The 22,518-nt window shown below is 38.9% G+C and overlaps 1 protein-coding gene across 12 annotated transcripts in view; it reads right to left on the bottom strand.

Moving 5' to 3' along the window:
• Cpeb3 (cytoplasmic polyadenylation element binding protein 3) overlaps positions 1-22,518 on the bottom strand; it is a 213,935-nt gene that overhangs the window by 129,385 nt on the left and 62,032 nt on the right. For 7 of the 12 annotated variants that reach the window (XM_008849611.2, XM_008849608.3, XM_008849607.3 and 4 more), the window contains 2 exons: positions 16,940-17,099; positions 3,663-3,719 (listed from right to left, as the gene is read on the bottom strand). In XM_008849611.2, coding sequence (XP_008847833.1) covers positions 3,663-3,719; positions 16,940-17,099 — 217 coding nt within the window. The remainder of the gene's footprint in view (positions 1-3,662; positions 3,720-16,939; positions 17,100-22,518) is intronic. The other 5 variants (XM_008849616.3, XM_008849615.3, XM_008849613.3 and 2 more) reach the window with 1 other exon arrangement.

The following is a 22,518-nucleotide window of genomic DNA, read 5'->3' on the forward strand; positions in this document are numbered from 1 at the left end:
TTTTTTGGTCTTTTTGAGATAGGGTCTCCCTGTAGCTCCAGCTGCCTGGAACTCACTCTGTAGACCAGGTTGGCCTCGAACTCACAGAGGATCTGCCTGTCTCTGCCTCCTAGTGCTGGGATTAAAGGCGTGCGCCACCATGCCCAGCCAAATTTTTTTAAAAAAATAAATAGATTACCTACTCATAGGCAAGTTAGATAGCACAGTGGGTAAAGTGCTTGCAACTGAGTCATGTAAAGGTGAAAGAAAAGAACCTCCGGACATGGTGACACATGCCTTTAATCTCAGCACTTGGGAGGAAGAAGCAGGCAGAGCTCTGTGAGTTTGAGGCCAGCCTGGTCTCTATAGTGAGTTTCAGGCCAGCTGGGGCTACAGGGAGACCTTGTCTCAAAAAAACAAAACAAAACAGAAAAACAAAAAAACCTCCACACATGCGCTATGGCACATGAATGCTAACACTCCCCACATCATACATACACAATAAATAAAAAAGATTATTTTGGAAGGTTACCTTAACAGCCTCCTTTTTTTAAGAGATGGAAAAATTGATGCTAGAAAGATTTAAGCAACATGTACAAAGTAGAAATCTCTTAAAGGAAATATCTTACTTAAAAGCAGAGAAGTAAAGAAAAACAAATTAAAGATAATCAGAACATTTTAAAAAGAAAATTGATTTTAATTTCATTTTCTATACAAAAAGTAAGAAATTCTACCCAGTCCCTCTTGTAGAGGACAACTTAAATCACGTCAAATTAGGTTATTTTTCAGATACATACTAAGTGCTTTAGGCAGACAATACTACCGTACTATTATTTTCAACTCTAAATTCCATCATCTAACAAACGTCTAGTCAGAATTATTGATGAGGCTCAACAAGTTAAACAAGTTTACTAATTCTCCTCTCAGCCAAAAAATTATATGTAGCATAATTAAAATGTCCATTCTTTTAGAAATTAGAAAGTAAGGGCAGCTGGAGAGATGGCTCAGCAGTTAAGAGCACTGGCTGCTCTTGAAGAGGACCCGGGTTCTATTTCCAGCACCCACATGGCTACTAACAACTACCCACAATTCCAGTTCCAAGGGATCTGACCATCCTCTTCTGGCCTCCACAGGCATTGTACACAGGGTGCACTTACATACATGCAGGCAAAACACTCATACAATTAAAATAAATTAAAATTTTTTCAAAAAATAAATTTAAAAATGAGAGGCATATATTTGTAATCTGAATTAGCCACAAGTCTCTCCAAAGACACTAGCAAAATAGAAAACTTGCATGGCATGGATCAGGTGTTGCACCACTGAGCACTCCCAATGATTCTCAGCAGTGTTTTGTAGCAAGCACACTATGCATGTCAGACCCAAGGAAATGTGGAATACATATTTTAAAGACAATCTAAAATTTATTATAAACTCTAATGGCATTCAGATTCCTTACTCAAGAAGAAAGAGGGATACCATACACAACCCCACATTTACTCAATATGTTCCCATACGAATCAAGAACTGGCCTGTATATTTGGGAGAATAAAAGGAGACAATTTTGCCAGGTGTGGTGGTGCATGCCTTTAATCCCAGCACTTGGGAGGCAGAGGCAGGTGGATCTCCGTGCTCTACATATAGCAAGTTCCAGGCTGGCTAGGGCCACAGAGACCCTGTCTCAAAGAGACCAAAAGAAACAAAAAAAAAAAAAAAAGAGAGAAACAATTTTGGCATCACTAACTAGACAGGAGAAAACTTCAATTCTAGAAGATTCAATGGCTTGCTCAGGTCTTCTGACAACAATTTCTTTCTAGGTTCTTCTGCAAGTTATTTGTTTGGTCTATAGATGCTAGAAAGGCAGGCTGACACTAGCCAGGTATTTTTACAGTGTTTCTGTTTTATGCTTTTGTTTTCTGAGACAAGGTGTGGAGCTCAGACTGCACTCTGCTCTATTATTCCAGGTTGTGAAGCAACAGCTCTCAGGCTGTGCCTTGCTCTGGACAGCTTCATTTTACAAGTACCCATAAGGTGCAGAATAATAACTTAGTCCACAAAATAAAAAGCTATCACCTAAAAATTAATCGAAGTATACTGGGAACATATGAGCATATGGGTATAGTAAAACTGTACCAGAAAAAACATGTCCACGAATATATGGCATGTATCAGACCAGGGATGAGTGCAACACTCTCACCTGGCCTCAATAAAGGGAACACTTGACACTGTGATGGCAATGGCCTCACTGCTCTATCACCTGATCACCTAGTTATACATCAAGGAACCCACAGACTGAGAAATCCTGGCTGCCCCTGGGGCTTCTGCTCAGCTAGGCCCCACTTCTGATGCAGCATACTCAAACTGTAGTTCCTCCACTGCTTGGCCATTGGACCCTGTCCTACAACCGACTTCTACAGCCTCCATGGTCCTGAAGCTCACCTCTGCAGCCCTGCTCAACCCAGAGACCCTGTGGCTTGGCTGTGTGCCTTCAGCAGCTCTCCAACTGAGTTCCTTCTAAAAGATCTAACCATCGCACTCAATGTATCCTCATTAGCTCTCTGGAAGTACTCTTTGAACTCTTTAAATTCTGCTTCAGCCTCTTGAACCCTTTTCCAACCTACATATATCTATGTTTATAGAAATCCCTTATTTACTATGTAATGAGTAATGGGTCTGAGAGTTAATATTAGTAATTAAGTTCAGAATAAAACAACCCGTGTTTGCCAACAGGCAGTTATCAAAGGAAATCAGAGCTAGTTGGCAAGTTGTAGTCAACAAAACTGATGAACCTTGTAAATTTATTCAATAAATTCTAACATTGTACAAAGATACAAACATATCCATCTACATTTGAGGCACAGCACTCTGATGACAACATCAAGTAGCTGGCCTCAAAATCTTTACATAGTGAAAGTGATCTTGAACTCCCATTCCTCCTACCTTCCAAGTGCTGGGATTATAGGCATGCCACCACATCTGACTCTTCTGGTATTAACCAATCTAATGATATTCCGGTTAATAAACTTCTGTTGATTTAGAAGATAATTCAACAATTATACTGACAAAAACTATTTCTGACCAAAGCTGTTGACATCTATAACATGCGAATTTCAATGGAAGAACCCTGGATGCCAATCTAGAAATAGCTATGGGTTATTTACCATAAGGAGAAAATTCTGAGTTACTAGAAACTTTACTTTATTCATTCACACTTTTACCCTACTTTCTCTCTCCCCACTTACTCCCTCCTTTCACTACTTCGCCCTAAGGGTATAGAGCAAGAGCTGGAAACATCTTCTGTTAATGATTTAAGACTTTATTTACAAAGGTAGGTGCTAGGTGATTTGGTTCACAGAGTTGTGTTCTGCCAAAGCAGCAATTTTCAATTTTCTAACTTTTGCTAATGTCAGAATCACCTATATGACTTGTTAATGTACAAATTTCTGAAATCCATCCTTAAAATTTCTCATTCAGTAGGTCTGTAGAAGAGCCTGAGATTTTGTGTTTTTAGTAAGTTCCCAACCAATTCAGATGCAGAAACTGTACTCAGTTGCTGGTATGGAATAGTGGTCTAGACCATACTTCATGAAAGACTGAAACATAATAAAAAATTAAGAAAGGTAGAAAGTACACATTGTAAACTTGACCACTACTTTTATAGAACATTTTGTGTGAAGACTTACTGTTAAGTGCCATAATATTATCTGTTCCTGGATGATGGAAATTTATTCCCATGCGTCCTGGAAAATAAAATAATTTTATTTTAAGCATAAAGAAAACAATGTTTAATATAATCATTTAAAAACATACTTCAAAATATAAACATTACAAAATGCTGGAACAGATTAATCTATAACAGTGCTATCAAAGGCCAAAGCACTTACAACTTTTAAAATCAAGTAGTAAAACATGACAAGACAAGTCTTAAAATAAAGCCAAAGTCTCAACATAAAATATAACCAAGCAAAAAGAAGCTTCCATTATAATAGCCTGAAATTTGTACATCTCTCATATTCAAATTTAGACATGCCAATTTTCAGGATAAGCATTTTATTTAAATCATCACTGAAATGCCCTTCAAAGAGGCATCAACAAAAGAAAGTCAGATAAGAAAGAATAGAAAGAATAAGTTTAGAAAGAATAAGAAGATATAGATTTCATAATGGCTCAAAAAGTCAACATAATTATCAGAACAGCAAACTGAAAATGGTAAAATTTATGTTCCATATATAGTAAGGGAAATGACTAGCCTGAAAATTTGGAGTTCTTATGCTGCCTCTACCATTAACTACTCCTATGGCCCTGTGAAAGGGTGAATTTCCAGGCCTTTATCTCTATGAATACTAAGTAAGTTGAAATGTCTGCCCCCATTGGCTGGCTTCTGGCTTTTATATACCTCTAAGGTTGATATCCTTTTTATATTTCTGAAGATTTCTAAAACCAACAAAAGCAAAGCTTTGTGTCTTGTAAAGCCTAAAATATTTACTATGTAGTCCTTCACAGTGCAGCAAACTCTGATATATAACTAATGGCCACCAGGGGTAAGAAGTACAAGAGACAGACATTTGCTGGTTCCTAACACACACACACACACACACGCACACATGCACGCACGCACGCACGCACACACGCACACACACACACCAGTATAGACAAAGAAGGTAGATGTATCAAAAAAATTGAACCAAGAGAATCCAATCTGGGGAAAATCGTACTTTGCAAAATTTCTTGACCAATTTCTTCAATGAAATAATTACTGAAGTCAGGTAAGGTGGCTCACCCCTGCAATCCCAGAACCTGGGAGGCAGGAGGATTGCTGGGAGGTCAAGGGCAGTTTTAGCTACAGAGTATTATCCTTTTTTCAAAAAACACGAAAAAAGGCATTGAATCCGGGTATGGTGGTGCACGCCTGTAATCCCAGAACTTGGAAGGCAGAGGCAGGTGGATCTCTGTGAGTTCCAGGCCAGCCTGATCTACAAAGTGAGTTCCAGGCCAGCTGGGAGCTGGAAGCTGGGGCTACAGGAAGACCCTGTCCCAAAAAGACAAAAAAAAAAAAGATATCAAAACAATAAACTAGGGTATAAAGCTAATACCCATAAACTTAGCTCTGTAAAGTTTTTGTGTACATTTATAGTAAGGGTTATCATGAAATTCTCAGAAAAATGTTAGCTTTATTTCACAGCTACTACTACTTAAATAAATAAATTTCAATCATATATGTGGAAAGAATGACACAGAGAAAACTGAAGATAAAAGTATTTGCGTCCTACAACAAATACAGTTCTATATATAATCACAAAAGGGACGTCATCATTTGGAATTAACCTCTGTCATTGGGGATTAGAGGCAAACAGCACTGTCAGTGATTCTGTCCCCAAAGAAAAACATAACAGTAGACAGAAAGTGCAACTGTCTAAAATGAAAAGCAAAAATTATGAATTCATAGATAAATCACATCTTTTGTGAAGACTCGTGTCATAATAATTTATGGAAAATTGTTTTACATTAAGAGTTAGTGAGGGGCTGAGGGTATCAGTGATAGAGCTCTTGCCTAGATACAAGAGGCCCTGGATTTGATTCCAAGCACCAGGGAAAAACAAAACAACTTAGTGAAAAACCAATGTCCTCATTCAACCTTATCATTTGTATATGTGTATGTTTTATTTTAAGTCTTATTAGGATAATGATCATCGGTCTCTGGTTTTATGGAGGCTATTTTGTTAGTGTTATAATCTATTAAAATTCTTCAGAGAGGGAGGAATGAGAAAGGTTAATGGGAAGTGAAAATGCAGAAAGCTTAATATGTACAGGTATGAAAAGAATTTAAAAAAGGAAACATTCCTCTACAGAATATATTGTTTTCTAGTGCAAAATAGTACCTGTTTTATTTTTATAGATCTCAGACCTTTTCATAGTAGCTAGAAGCTAATTATTATGAGTTTTAAAATATTCCAGTGGCTGGAGAGATAGCTTAGTGGTTAAGAGCAATGCTGCTCTTCTAGAGGACCTGGGTTTGATTACCAGCACACACACAGCAGCTAATGACTGTCCATAACTCCAGTTCCAGGGGATCCGATGCCCTCTTCTCATTTCCGTGGGCAATACACATAATGCAGGCAATACACTCATGCACATAAAACAAAAATAATAAACAAAAAGGTCCCATTGTTGGAAACCTCAGTGGAAGGGTTAGACAATGTGAGAGATAAATAATGCCCAACTAGTTTAAAAAAAAAACCAGAGGGAACCATATTAATTGAACAACCTACTGACAAATTATACATACAACTAGCTCAAGGAATATGTCTAGGCAAGGTTTATCTGAGAATGTTTGGTCTTTGCCCAAGCTTTATTTACATAGCACATGGTAATTGAAAGTACCAGACTAGTGGAACTAACCTTCTTGGATGTCTAACAGCCATATCTTGAGGCCTGTACTAATTTGGCCAGAGGGACATAAAGGACAGTTTTGGCTCCTTGCCCTTCTAGGTTGACTAAGCTCCAGGGGACTATAAGCATCTCTCAAAATGTCCTGTAACTGTGGTGAGTCACCTGTCCTCTTGATCAAGGAGGCCATGGAGACCCCACCAAAAGGACCTGAAACCAGTGTCCAGTCTATAAGAGGAGGGTCAACACAGGGGAAACATTTCTGCCATGCTTCCAAGTGAAGCCAGCCACAGTCGAGTAGGACCTTTGACTTATCTTCACATAGATGGAACTGGTAAAAAAAAAAAAAAAAAAAAAAAGGAGCCAGGGGCTCCTCCTAAGTCCATGTGACCCCTGAAGAACAGATCCTCAAACGACCTTAAGTGTAAAAATAAATTGGTTTATCTGGCCCAACTGTATGGTCTTAAATGCCAAAGAGTCCATGTGTATAGCTAAAAGCTACATAACAAGAAACAATGACAGACAGGAGATACCTTCCTTTGAGTTCTTCACATATAGAATTGCCAATTCTGCCTAAGAAGAGACACAGGTCTGCCCCATGAATTAAAGCTGTTTTTAATAGCTATGGAGGAGCGATGCAGACAGGCTCAGATTACTTAAGGAGAAGAGGACTATAAAAGGAGTAACAGGGATGACAGAGTATATGGGCTCCAGTGGGGGCAGGGGGGAGGCTATGGGAGGGTGCCATTTGGGATGTGAGTATATAGATGAATAAGATTATTTGGGATGTTCTGTATGAAACACACACCAAAAAAAATCAACAAATTTTAAAAAGGAGAGTTATATTTGAGGAAGAAGCATAAAAATTTGCTCCATGTTAATTAGTAAAGGTGAAACACATGACCATTGAAATCTACCCAATGATCTTATATCCATGCTTAGGTGGATCTCAGAAAGTAACCGACTGACTAGTAATAATCAGATACATAGAGATTAGAGACACATGTGCAAACATCTAAGTGCTAGTAGCATTAAAAATGAATTTTTCTGTATGAAACAGTAGTTTTAAAATGAAAAGGAGATCATTTTTAAAGGTTAAAACCTCATTCAATTTTATGTCTTATATGGTTTAAACTGAGTTCAACATTGCATAACTGTATTAATTCAACTGTGAACCTAAAAATGTACAGCCAATATTGAAAGAGATGCATCTTTGCTCTGGAGATTGTTATTGAATATGTTAATGCTGTAATGAAATGCTTCTTCTAATTATGTGGTTATTAAATAATTTTTTTAAAAAGTTTGCCATTGTTGAAGATACATTTAATACATCTATATGTAATTGTTCCATATGCCTTATGATTTTCTAATTCCTCAATCATTTTAGAGTCCCAGAAAGTTACAGTCTATACCCTATGTAATGAGTTCTATCCCCTACCTTGATCAAAAGCTACTATACAAAAACTTGTCACCAGAACAAGACTTTGACTTAATAAGGAGAATTAACATCTGGCTTCAGTTAGTTGAATCAATGTTCTTTCCACCAAATACATCTATTAAACTAGATATGCGATACTCTGGTCTACCTTCGCTATATTCTAGGGTATTCAAATTTAACAATACTCAGTTGCTAAAAAGTTTACTTACCAATCCATCAAGACTTCAAAATCACTACCAACTAGAACTTAAGGTTATTAAAAGATCAGAGGCAGGCAGATCTCTGTGAGATCTAGGGAAACCTAGTCTATATAGCAAGTTCCAGGCCAGCTAGTGTTACAGGGAAATCCTGTCTCAAACAAACAAAAACCATGAAAACCCTAATCTCTTCAATCTTTGACTAAGGAACACTCAAAGGAAGTTACAGTTCCTGGAAAGGTTGGAATGGTCCTTAACATTACTAGAATGAAAAGTTATCAAGGAAATCAAGTAAACTCAGATTCAGCTTCAACTTCTCTTTAGACAATCCATCAAATAATTTCCTTGTTTCTGGAAGCACTCATTTCCCTGCTTATCCTCCAGACCTTAAACACAGCTACACGGACCCTTCTGGCTCTTTCTTGCCATGCTAGAACCTTTCACCTCAGCAAGATAAGCCTGTAAGGAAGCCGGGCTGTTTTCTAATTATCCCTCTACTGAGTATCTCCAATTCCATTTTTCTTAAGTAGAACAAGTGTCTTGGGCAGAGTTTTGCCAAATATGGAAGGCATCACTAACTGCAAAAAAGCCAAGTACTGTCTCTCTCAGTTGTCTCCCTAATTTTGTTTTTCTCAGTGGCTCTAGATGAAACTTAACATAAAATCTTCTAAGAAACTCAAGGTCAGTGCCAGGCTCACAGAATCGATAATCTAAATATAATCTAATTTTCCTTCCTATGAAATACAATGTTTTTGGTAAATTATGTATGACTTTTTAAAGTGAGTTTTGTTACTTCTTCAAAAATTAATATTTAGTCTATGTAAAATGTGATCTATTTTCATTGAATAAAAAGCACAAAATATGGAAAAATGAAAATAATGTCACAAAAAAAACACAGCATTATGATTTATGTTTTTTTAAGCTTGGACGTCAGGTATGAAGGTTTCTTTCCTAAGACTATAGTTATTTTACAATTTTTCCTTAATGTGTTATACAGCCAAAGTTTCATACTTATTAAAGGATTTTGAAAAAGAGAGAAAATATGTAACAGGAAAGAAAACTCTGATTCCAAATTCAGATGAGGCTATTTCTTTTTCCTTCCCTTTGTCCAACAAATATTGCTGTTTAATCAGCTGTGAAAACAGAACCAAGTGTGTCACATCTGGTGAGTTTTGCTAATGCAGTCTGGTGCTGCCAGCATGACGTTTTGTCACCTGTCCATGGGTCTGCTATTTTTAAATTGTTCTTGTCAGCTAACTGTCTTTTAAAAATAGTTTAAAATACAAGGTTTCAGAAACTGGAAGGCATTCTTGTTTTACTGAGTTAAGTGATGCTGTGGAAATCAGAGATTGTCCCTTGCCCACTGCACAGGACATGACAGACAGGAGGCAGGAGGGATGGAGGTTGGGGAGGGGGTGGGATATGGAATTACATTTATTCAGAATGGAAAAAAAAAATCACAACTTCATAAATTCAATTCACATCCCTATCTTAAAATATAGTTATAAAAACTACCTTATTGTTAAAGTTTCGGAGTCCAACTATATCCATACTTTTATATAACCAAAATAACTGGAATTTTTATTAATTCATAATTAACTATGAAAGCCATTTTTTCACTTTTGTAACCTTATAAGAAAGGAACAGCTGCTATACCTTTCTCTAATCACCCCCTTCACCCTAATAAAGTCAAGTACTTCAGAGACATTCATCTAACAGAAAATTTGTGCTATTTCCAGAAAGGGTTAGAATGCACATTTTACTATATTTTCCACCTATTTTCTCTATAAAGTTAGAGATACATTTCTGTAGAAAATAATACCATAAGATATAAAAATATAATATGTAAAAACAATAATATTATTGGGTGTAGTGGCACACGCCTATACTCTGAGGCTAAGACAGGAGGATCATGAGTTCCAGGCCACCCTGGGCTGTCTTAGCAAAAGAATCTGGAATCTGAGGATTGAACTCAGGTCAAGAGGTTTGGTGGCAAGTGCCTTTACTAGCTGAGCCATCTCATCAGCCAAGTTTTTTTTTTCTTCTCCCCGTATTGTTTGAGACAGGATCTTCTGTAGAGTCCAGTGCCACCATCCAGGACTGCCTCCCCCTTCCTCCATCTTTTTGACACAGGAATAAATAAACATAATTTTTTTTAAAGCTAAACAAACATTTCCTTTTAAGGAAATGATAAAAATTTGGAACTATAATATTCTAAATCTATTCCAAATAACCAATAACCAAAGCTATGGGCTTAGAACTGAGGTCAACGTACAATTTAGGGTAAGTTATTATTTTTTTCCTTTGGGAAGGTCAGGCTGTTCTATGTGTTCTAATCACCCTTCCCAGTAACTGGGACCCACTGACAGCCCTGCCATCCACAAACTCCATAAATTCTTAAATCTTTGTGCCTCTGTCTCAATTAAAGTAGAATGTTAGAAGTCAGTATCCAACATAATCCTTTTGTTTTATAAATGTTAGATAATTAAAATGCGGCTTAAGGCCAGGTGTGGTCACACTTTTAGTCCCAGCACCTGTGAGGCAGAGGCAGGAAGATCTTTGTGAGTTCAAGGCCAGCCTGGTCTACATAGTGAGTTCAGGTCAGCTGGGACTACAGGGAGACCCTGTCTCAAAAAGACAAAAAAAAAAAAAAAAAAATGCTGCTTAAATCTGACAAGGTAGTTAACACTTTTAATCCCAGCTACTCAGGAAGCTGAAACCAGGAGGCTCTCTTAAACCCAGGGGTTCATGGCAAGTCTGAATAGCCAAGAGAAACTAAGTCTCAACGGAGGAAAGGCTGGAAAATATATACAGAAGAGCAATCACTTCTTGGTAACTCAGAATATGTCCCCTAACAGTTTGTAGCATCTTTTTTTCTACTTCTTTTTAGGTGCTTGGGAATCAAACTGAGGGTCTCAAGCATGCTAGACAACCTCTTATCATGGAGCTACATCCCCAGCTCAGAATCTGCTCTCTTTTGTAAAAGACAGACTGATATAGACTCAAAGAAGGTAACACTGAAATAAAACTAAGCAATGATTCAAGCTACAAAATAAATAGCATATTTTTCTGGAAGAGCAAGTAAACAAAATACAATGAACATGCTTTTTCCCCTAAATCAAGGGAACCTAAAAATTCCCATAAAGGGAACCAATTTTGTGCAAGCCTCTGTCATATTAAATTTAAATTATGATGAATATAGAAAAGTGACTCTACAACAAGTGGATGACATTCATCCCTTCCAAGTTTCTGTCAATTTAACTGTGTTAAAGCACTATTACAGAAGATGAGCTATTTTTTCCTCAGACTTTTTCGGTATGTCTTTGAAAAGCAAGTCCTTCAATATCAGTTCTCAACATCTGCTCTTTTCAGTTTTCAAATCTCAGTTCCATGAATAATGAAGGAAAGAGAAAATTCAAATACATAAAAACAGTTTATGAGGCACTATCCATCAGCCAGCCTCTTCCACTGTTGTAAGTGGGAGACTACACAGGATGAAGGACAACTGGCTCCTCCCTATTGCTGCCTTGCTACCTGATATATGGTGATTCCCCAGCCAGAGAATGAATTCTTCCTTTCCAGGAGTCACCTGCTCTGACCAGTACATACAGTTGGTGTTTCTGTATTTGTTCTCATAGGGAAAAGTATGATCAATCAGGCCTAATGACCAAAGGTGTTTCAAGTCAGGAAACAGCCTTATACAAGGAGTATAGGGATGAATCATCTTCCTTTCTCTTCCCCTGCCTCTTCCAACACCAGAAACTCCCGCCCCCTCCGCCTTAGCCTTCATTCAGAGTTATAAGGAGAGTTCAGTTTGCCTCCCATCCATTACAAGTGAGAGCTGAGAAATCAGGTGTGGTAGCGCACACCTTTAATGCCGGAACTCAGAGTCAGAGGCAGGAGGATCTCTGTGAGTTCAAGGACAGCCTGGTCTACAAAGTGAGTTACAGGTCAGCTGGAGCTACAGAGAGACCTTGTCTCAAAAAAGAACAACAGAGTAGCTCGTGTGTATGAGTGTTTTGCTTGCATGTATGTAAGTGTATCCATGTCATGCAATGCCCAGAAGTCAGAAAAGGGCATCAGGTCCCCTGGAACTGGAGTTACAGAAGGTTGTTAGCCACCATGTGGGTGCTAAGAATCAAACCTAGGTCTTCTGCAAGAGCAGCCAGTGCTCTGCTTTTAACCATTGAGCCATCTCTCAAGTCCCTATTTCTTAGATAACAGATTCTGATATTTTTTAGATGAAATATCACTGTGAACATATACCATGATCATTTTAATCATATCCTGAAGTACTTTATCAATGCAAGATCCCATCTTATTATATCTTCATTACATAATTCAGATATATAGGTTTAGAATGCCAAGTAACTTATGATGGTTATTTTTTGTTCTCTTGCAGGTGGTTTTTGAAAATGATGGTTTATCTTTCAATAATCAGTGTTTTCTAGTAGGAAATTAAAATTTTTGACAATTTGCATTTGGAACCTTTCAACCCTTAACTGCAGTCTGGTCAGAAGAGGTAAATACTGTACTGATATGCTTTGATTTACTGCAGAGATCAAGTAATAAGTATACATATAAAATCGTATGTAGTATCTGCACTGTTCCTTGTGCCAGAACTTTATCTTCACACCTACTTTATAAGGCTTTAAAGAGATTAATATTTCCATCTCAATTGCCAGCCAGGGGCAGATACAGAATTCAAATCCAGTTTGGACTGACTACCAAGTTAGAAAGGCTGAGTTCTGCAGGGTGTGGTGGCGTACGCCTTTAGTCCCAGAACTCTTGAAGCAGAGGCAGGTGATCTCTGTGAGTTCTAGGCCAGCCTGATCTACATAGCGAGTTCCAGGCCAGCTGGGGCTACAGGGAGACCCTGTCTCAAAAAAAGGAAAAAGGGCTGAGTTGAAGTTTCATCTCCTATACAGAAAATATAAAAATATAAACTGTTTGGAAGGATCTTGAGGGAAAAAAAGGACTTTGCTATTTCTAGGTAATGAGCTTATAGTAGGCTTTTAAACTTTCCTTTTCTAACCCCTTTATGTATTATCTGAATTTCTTACAATGAGCAAGAATGTTGCCTTTTCCCTCAAAGAAGAAAACTGAGTTCTAAGAAAACTAACACCAGTGCTAAAAAGCACCCAAAATCCAACTCTCTGCTTAAGTTCTTAGGCCCCAAAAATAGTGTTCCCAAGTTCAGTGGGAAAAGATACTAGACTGAGGATAGAGGGAGGACCCTTAAGGAAGGAAAACAAGACAGAACACAGGCAGTGTTTCCCAAGAAGCCACACAGTAGGTACCATAATGGATCATCTTTCTCCTAAGGCTCAACCTACTTTGTATCTTTTGACCGAAAGACCCTCACTATGAATATGTCTTAAGGAAGACCTATGTGTAAGAACTCACTCATGGCAGTATTATCTACAATAAGGAAAAACTGGAAATAGGACTTAAATTTGGACTTTTTCAGCTAAAAATAAATTATAAAAATCAGAGAGAAACATGAGAATTTTTTATTATGGAAAATAGCAATAGAAGATAAATACGGACATAATATCACAATGTTTCTATTTTTAGTTATCATTGGGTATGTGCATATGCATGTTCATGTGTGTGAGTGCAAATGTATATGAGGGTATGTACATGCAGGTAGACTGGAGGACAACCTTGGGTGTTGTTCCTCAGGTGTTGTCTATATTTTTTTATTGTTTTTATTTTACATGTATGAGTGTATTGCCTGCACCTGTGTCATGCAATGCCCATGGAGGTCAAGAGGGTGTTGGATCTCCTGGGTCTGGAGTTATGGATGGTTGTTAGCTACCATGTGGGTGCTGGGAATTGAACCTGGGTCCTGCAAGAGCGGTCAGTGCTCTTAACCACTGAACCGTATCTCCAACCCCATTGTCTATATTTAAATTTTTTTATTTATTTTTATTTTAAGTTTTTGAGTCTTCTGCTGCATGCATATGTAAGTACACCCATGTCGTGTCAATGCCCACAGAGATCAGAAGAGGGTGTCAAATCCCTGGAACTGGAGTTATGGATGGGTGTTAGCTGCCATGTGGATGCTGGGAACTAAATCCAGGTCCTCTATAAGAGCAGCGAGTACTCTTAAGCACTGAGCCATCTCTCTAGCCCTACATGTTTTATTTTCTAAGACAATGTCTTTCATTGGCCTGGAACTTGCCAACTAGGCTAGCCTGGCTGGCCAGTGAACCACAAGGATCCATATAGCTCTGTTTCCCAGCACTGGGACTGTAAGCATGGACCACCCTATCAAGCTTTTTGGACTGGGTTCTAGAGACTGAACTCAGGCCATCGTGTCTGCAAGGCAAGTACTTTACTAAGCTGTCTCTCTAGCCTGATTTTTTTAGTTACCTTTTTATTCTTACAATTTTCTTTATTTATTGAAGCTAAAAATAACTTAAAACATTTTCCTTTTATTGCTATCTGTTAATTTTGAGATAAGGTATCAGTATTTGGCCTGGAACTTGCTATGTATGTAGCACAGGCTGGCCCTGAGCTTGCATCAATCCTCTTGCCTCTGCCTCCCAAAGTACTGAAATCATGAACATGTACCATTATGCCCAGTGTCAAAACGTTTTTTTATTTTTTTATTTTTAAAGGCAGGATCCAGGCTGGCCTGGGACTCACTATGTAGATCAAGCTGGCCTCCAACTCAGAGATTCACCTGCTTCTGTCTTCCAAATTAGAGGATTAAAGGGATGCACCACCACTTTCTTTAGTGTGCAAGTGATGTCACTGACCTCAGGGAAGTAGTCCATTTATAGAAAAAAATCACTGTGGCATAGTGATGAAGTGGGAAGCTAAAACCATACTCTGGCTATAAAAAAGAACATACTAAATGCCTTTCCACTTATGAGGTCATAATGTAAATGCAGTGAAGCGGTCTTTAATGGATGAAACCTCAATGCTGGTAAAGTATGCAGAAGTAGCAGGGCCTGCAATTAAAGAAGAACATTCCAAATGGAAAAGATATTTACAGCCATCTATGAGAGGGTGCCCTTTCACTATGCCAGTGTCACTCTTGGTATGTATAAATAGCTTCTGCTTTATCAATATACACTAAAGTCTAGAAAATTATTTTATATAATCTAAAATCCTTTTATAATGTTTACTGAAAAAAGAAAAGAATACAATGGTATGCCCCTATAATCCTGGCACTCAGGAGGATGAAGCAGGAGGAGTACTACAAGTTCTAAGGTTGGCCTGGGCTACATAATGTTTTCTAGGCAGGCCTGGACTACAAGGTGAGACCCCCATCTCAAATAAAAAAGAAAGAAAGAAAAAGAAAAATACAGAGCAAGATAAAAGAGTTATACTACAACAGGAGTTAAATGCTAGAATTAGGAAAGACTAATAGTTATTCATGGCAGAAAAAGAAAATGAATGTAATCTTAAGAGAGTCTAAAAACAAAACAACTTGTGAATACTGTTGTTTTTAACATCATTCACACCTCTAAGTGAAGCATGTTTTAAATTACCAGGTACCCAATCTCTAACTGAAGAAAGAAAGATGTGGTAGGTGGCTAAATATAACAGTGAATAAGTAGGTGTGTTTTTTTCCTTTTTCTGTTACTTAAGGTTTTAAATCTAGGTCTTCTCAAAACCCTTTGCTCTCCATTGCCTGCTGTAACTAACTGCTTCTTTTCATCAGAAAATAAGAAAAACAGCAGAAAATTATGAGCATGACAAGAAAATGATGAAAAGGATTTCTGGAGAGGAAACACGAGTGAGAGGTTCAGTCAGTCACAGCCTATCTAAGGGCCTAGAGGAAGCTAAGGATCAAATTAACCACAATTCCAGAAAGGACAGAATTCATACAAGATGGGCATTCCTGTGGCAAACTCTTTGGTTCAAAGAAAAATTTTTATTTATTCATGTTATGTGTACTTCTTTTATGTGTGTAAGTGCACCCATGCCATAGTGCCCACGGAGGCCAGAAGACACCACAGGATTCCCTGGAACTGGAGTTTTGGATAGTTGTAGATGCTGGGAAGAACACTGTTGGGTTTTTTTTAATTTTTGAAAATTTATTTATCATTTTTATTTTATGTGTATGCATGTATTGCCTGTGTGTAGGTAAGTGCACCCGTGTCATGCAATGACTGCGAAGGACAGAAGAGGCTGTCAGATCGCCTGGAACTGGAGTTACGGACAGTTGTTAGCTGCCATGTGGGTGCTCTTAACTGAAGAGTTGCCTCTCCAATCTGCCAGGTTTTAGATATTTAAGTCTAAACTCAAGCGGAGTGGATATTCCCACACAGGTAATTTGCATTATAATATTTAAATATCATAGGGTCCCTAAAAAGTATAATAATCCATAAAAAAATAATCTATAATTATGAGTTTACATGGGCTCTAAAAATAGGAAGTCCTAATATTGTTGATCTTGAAAAGGTTCTACCTCACACTGGACTCAAAGAATGTACGTTAAGACATTTTCCTTGTGTTTTAGCCTCATATTATGCAGATGGTCACTATGCTAGGAAAGTGATTAGGCTTTAATACAATGGAACATTCTCATAGGAAGTTTTCTGAAGTCATCTTTGGAGACTGGCTGACTAAATGTCAGACTTCCTTGAGGTATATATACCTGGACTGAAATGAACACACAGATTCAGCTGAGGAATCCAAATGTACAAAGCTCAGAAAATTTGGCTTCTGTTCTCATGCTGTAACCATGACCTCAGCTACCCAACACATGCTTTTTCCAAACTGGTTAGTGTAATCAACCATGATTATTGTAGGTAGCTGAACCCAGGTTAAAAAAGAAAATAAACTTTAAATACATTCCACAATGCTTTACAGAAGCAAAACAAACAAAAACCAAACAAAAACAAGAAATCATAATTACTAAAAAGCCAATTTTTGCTTAAAACACCAAGCAAGGAATGGACATATGAATATTCCTAACCTGCAAAATGATTCCTCCACATTATATCAGCGAAACTCATTGGTGGGCCACTGGGAGGGTAGGGTTTACCTTTCAGAGGCTCATGATCAGTCCTTATCATATCCATTAAGGAGTTCTCCAGGGAGTGCAAGTTAAAAGTGTCATAGGGCCTACTCCGGTCCTAAAAACAAAGCACAGAAGACAATACAAAATTACTTCATAAAATTAACATGGTATTACGCTTTGCTTCCTATTGTGGACTGGGGACACGAATGAAAGTTATGAAAGTTCCAATAACACAATCACCTGTTTTTGTAAGAATGACTAGGCACCATTAAATTTAAGTATCTATAATTAAATTGCACTTTTCCTCAATATTCTATAATGTAAATGCTCCATTCCTTCAGACTGACTTTCAAATGAACTGATAAATACAAAGGGTCAAGTGAATTGTCTTTGCTTTTTACCCTCCTCTCTCTGCTTCCATCAAATAGCTTCCCTACATTCCTAGAAACCACAGTTAAGGACTTAGTCTATAAACAGAATCACTTCTCTTAAAAAATCAAGTTTATGGTCTAAGGAAATTGTGGCATGAGGATCACCACCTTGATCACATAGAAATTTCTTGGCAAGTCTGGGCTACATAAAGAGGTCTCTCTCTATCTCAAAACACCAAAACACAAACAAAACTGTAATAGTAATTTCAATGTGATTGTAATGAGTGACTTTAACATCTATGACCAATAAGTTCAATACATTTGATTTTTGGGGGGATATTTTTATTTTTAAAAAATGTGGAAAGAAGCCGGGCATGGCAGTACACCCCTTTATTCCCAAGCACTCTGGAGGCAGAGGCAGGAGGATCTCTGTGAGTTCAAGGCCAGCCTGGTTTACATAGTGAGTTACAGGCCAGCTTGGGCTAAAAGACAAAACCTGTCTCATTAAAACCAAAAAAAAAAAAAAAAATGTGGAGAGAAAAAACTAAGCTTAAGACAACTGGTTTAAGAAAGGCTGGAGAGAGCACTGGCAAGATGGCTCAACAGTTAAAGTGCTTGCCACACAAGCCTAATGGCCTGAGTTCAATCCTCGGAAACCACATGGTAGATGGAAAGAACCGACTCCCACAAGTTGGCCTCTGAATTCCACACTGATGCTGTGGTGAGTGTGTGAATACTACACACACACAATAAATGTAATATAAAACTTAAAACCAAAAATAAGGAAGCATGGTGATGAGGAAGAAAAAGGACAACCTTTTCTGGCACTGTCAGTTGCAAAATGAGTATCTAATGGCCTGCTATGGTATCTGTGCTTCTAACTAGACTTGAAACTCTCTAGAGTAGGCTGACAAGAATGAACAGTAAGAAAAAGCTGTTTAAACTGTCTGATAGTGTGGTGATGTATGCCTGTAATCCCAGCAATTAGATGGCGGAGGCAGGAGAATGCAGAGCTCAATGCAGACTGGGTTACACAGCAAGACCCCACCATCCTCATTTCCCCTCAAAAGAAAAGATTATCTGATGGTATTAAAGAACATTTCCATGTTTTTAACTTAATCCCTAATATAATCTTTGAATGTGGACAACAATGTAACCATTTTACACACAAAGAAAGAGAGATTAGAAAAGATTAGAATTCAGATCTAAACTCAAAACCAATAAATACCTTACGGAGTATAAAAATCTGTCCGGGAACTGAAGAATTGGCTTAGTTGTTAAGGACACTGGCTGCTCTTGCAGAGGACCTGGATTCGATTCCCAGCACCCACATGGCGGCTCACAACCAGTTCCAGGGGAATCTGACACACTCTTCTGACCTCCTGGGGAGGGGGCATTGTACAACATGGATGCACTTGCATACATATAGGCAATACTCTCATATACATAAAATAAAAATGATAAATAAAATAAAATATGCCTTTAATCCCACTACTCAGGAGGCTGAGGTAGGCCGTCTCTATGAGTTCAAGGCCAGCCTGCTCTACATAGTGAGTTCCAGGCCAGCTGGGGCTCAGGGATACCCTGTCTCAAACAGACCAAAGGAAAAAAAAATCTGTCCAAAGAAGTTGACGCAATCCATATGGGGTAGTAAACAAAGACTCCTATAAAGCATAATACTGCATCTAATTACTGATGAAATGACCTTCCTGGCAAGGTGGTACTGAGTTCCTATTCCAAGAGGATGAGAAGTGAGATGACTATCAGGAAAATAAGGACAGAATTCAGGAGGGCATTTCATGTACCTAAACTGTCAAATTATCAAAATCACATATAGTGATAGTTAAAATACAAGTTCTTGGGCTTGAGAGATAGCTTAGTTGTAAATGGACCTCAATCCATGTAAAAATGGCAGGCATGTAGCACAGGTTGGAGAGACAAAGACAGAAGGATCCTTAGGGTGCACTGGCCCCCCAGTCTGGTATACTCAGAGAGCTCTAGGTCAATGAGAGCTCAAAAAATAAAAAAATAAAAAAAAAAGAGGGCAGCTCCCAAGGAATGAAGTCCAAAGTTGACCTCTAGACTCTAGTGTTCCAGCACACACACACACACACACACACACACACACACAGTTCCTGGACTCCAGTTCAAATCCAATCAATAACTTTTTAAAAGGGCCAGCGAGATGGCTCAGTGGTAAATAAAGGTGCATGCTGCCAAACCTGATGACCTGAGGTCAATCCTTGGGACCCATATGATGGAAGGAAGAGAATTAACTCCTGCAAATTGCCCTCTGCCCTATGGCACATGTATGTGCAAGCATACACATACACATACACACACACATACACACACACATACCCCACAAATAAATAAATGTAAGAAATAAGTGTTCCGAATGACTCTTGTGACTGACTGACAACCAAACTGGGTAACTCTTCATATTGTCTTTACATCCACGGCTAATAGCGCAGCCCATAGATTGCTTGCCTAGAATACATGATGCCCGGGGTTTGATCTCCAGCACCACATAACCCAGGTATGGTGAAAAACGCGTGTAATCCCACCATTCAGGAGACAGAGGCATGAGAAGCAGTTCATTATCTTTGACTATAGAGGGAGTTTCAAGATTAGCCTGGAATACATAAAACCGTTGTCTTTAAAAAAAGACTTTGCACCATGACTCTGTTCAGTAATTTTGGCATTAAAGGGAAGGGAGGAACTAAAAGAAAACAGCTACAATCAACAAGCCCAACTACTTAGCAGACGGTCAGCTTTGTAATTTTCTTTTTCATTCATTCATTCATTCTTTTTTCTTTTTTTTTTTTTTTGGTCTTTTTGAGACAAGGTCTCCCTGTAGCCCCAGCTGTCCTGGAACTCACTATGTAGACCAGGCTGGCCTTGAACTCACAGAGATCCACCTGTCTCTGCTGGGACTAAAGGTGTGTGTCACCACGCCCAGCCTATTCTTTCTTTTTAAAAATGCATTACCTTATTTTGTGAGTGTGGGGTGTGAGCAGTCATTCATGGCATAGCATGTGTGTGGTGGCTGGAGGAAGTTCTTTCCTTCTACCATGTGGGTTCCAGGGCTCAAACTCAGGGTCACACTGGGGAGAAAGCACCCTTACCCACTGACCCATCTCACTGCCCTCAGCTTTGTAGTTTTCTAACAGCGACTTTCACATCTGGACTCTCCCACTTATCAGCATATCACTTTAAACTAACTTCTAGGTCCTAGTTATCTATTTTATAAAATGGGGATAATTCTCTCTTTAAGGTTATTTTCAGTACTAAATGAAAGAATGGGGGCTGGGGAGATGGTGCTTGTCCCATAAACAAGAGAACCTTAGTTCAGATCACTAACACCCACACAGAAAGCCAGGCATAGTGTACCTTATAACCCCCAGCACTGAGAAGGTTGACACAGGCAGATCCCTGGGGACTTGCTGGCCAGCTGGCCTAGCTCCATCTGTCAGATCCAAGCTCAGTACAAGACTCTATCTCAAAAAGTAAAAAAGGCGTGTTGGGCGTGGTGGCGCACACCTTTAATCCCAGCACTCAGGAGGATCTCTGTGAGTTCAAGGTTAGCCTGGTCTACATAGTCAATTCCAGGCCAGCTGGGACTATAGTAAGACCCTGTCACAAAAAGACAAAAAAAAAAAGAGTGATAGAGGAAGACACCTGACATCAGCCTCCGGCCTCCATGTGCACACTCATGTACACACATACACAGAATGTACAATAGTCGTCTGTATGGTGTTCTTCTCCAACAGAAGAAAGAACACAGAATGTCTTCTATGATACCACATCCAAGCATGGGAACAGATTTAAACATCTAAAAGTTCATGGACACTAACCTAACAGGGTTTAGTAATGCATAACAGATGAAAACATGACATGTGAAAGGCATAACACAACATGAACATGCTTCTCAATTAAACAAACTGCAATCCTCTAAGAGACTTATTTTCCCATTAAAGTTAATTCTGTTCATGCCTCATCAATTTATATTTGCAGCAAACCATTCACCCTCTTGGTCTTAATACACAAGTGGTGATAGGGGAGGTCTCTAGTCTCTGGTCTCAATCCCAGTAGCAGTCTCAGTTTGCTACCAAGAGAGAATTCAGAAGGCACAGGGAGATCGAGCACTCAGGAGTCTAATTAGAACAAGCAAGATGCAAAAATGCACTTCAGGACAAGAGTGGGGTGGGCTGGGCTGAGCTGAGTTGCTGGAGGGGGTCCTGGCAGGCATCAGGCTTACACTTCTCTCTGTGTGTCCTCCTTTCTGCCTCCCTCAGTGTGAGCACTTCCAAGAAAGGAGCATGGGATCCTTAGAAGCCCACTTGATCCAGAATTCAGTCTGCTATGTTGATATATGAAAAGCGAGAATATGTGTAGGGCTTTAAGTGCAACAGTACTCCTGTATGCTCTTGGAGGTAGAGTCTTGCGGTTGCTTTAATATGACCTAATTAGCAGGGATCACTACCATTCACTGTCCCTTATACATCGTTTGCTGGAGCCCTGAGCTGTTCCACCCACTGTTTATCATGTCCTATCTTTGGGGCTTGTTGGTCAGTCCCTCCCAGAGCTACCCTCCTGCCTACAGAATGCTAAAATAACTGATGAACCAGGAAGCCAGCCAGAAACCAAAAAAAAAAAAAAGAGAAAAACTGAAAACTTTGCAATGAAATTCAATGAAAATTTTGCATAGAGAATAAGTCACAATTCAAGGCATATGTATGTGCATCTGTGTGTGTGTGTGTGTGTGTGTGTGTGTGTGTGTGTGTGTATGTATATACAGTAAATTAGTCTAGAGTGATGACTGGAGCCTATAATCCCAGCACTCAGGAGGCTGAAGAAGGAAAAACGCCATGAATTCTAGGCCACACTGAGCTACTGTCAGACCTTGTCTCATAAAAGGGGGGAAGGGGGCAAGATGGCTCAGCAGATAAAGAGGGGGATGGACAAGATGGCTCAGCAGGTAAAAACACTTGCTATGCAACCTTGAGGTCCTGAGTTCAATCACTGTAAGCCACAGAGAGAACTGACTCCTGAAGGTTGTCCTCTAACCTCCATATATGCAACATGGCACCCATGCCCCCTTATTCTCTCTCTCTCTCTCTCTCTCTCTCTCTCACACACACACACACACATACACACACA

This window comes from Nannospalax galili, unplaced genomic scaffold (assembly GCF_000622305.1).
Source record: "Nannospalax galili isolate Female #2095 unplaced genomic scaffold, S.galili_v1.0 scaffold384, whole genome shotgun sequence".
Taxonomy (NCBI): Eukaryota; Metazoa; Chordata; class Mammalia; order Rodentia; family Spalacidae; genus Nannospalax; species Nannospalax galili.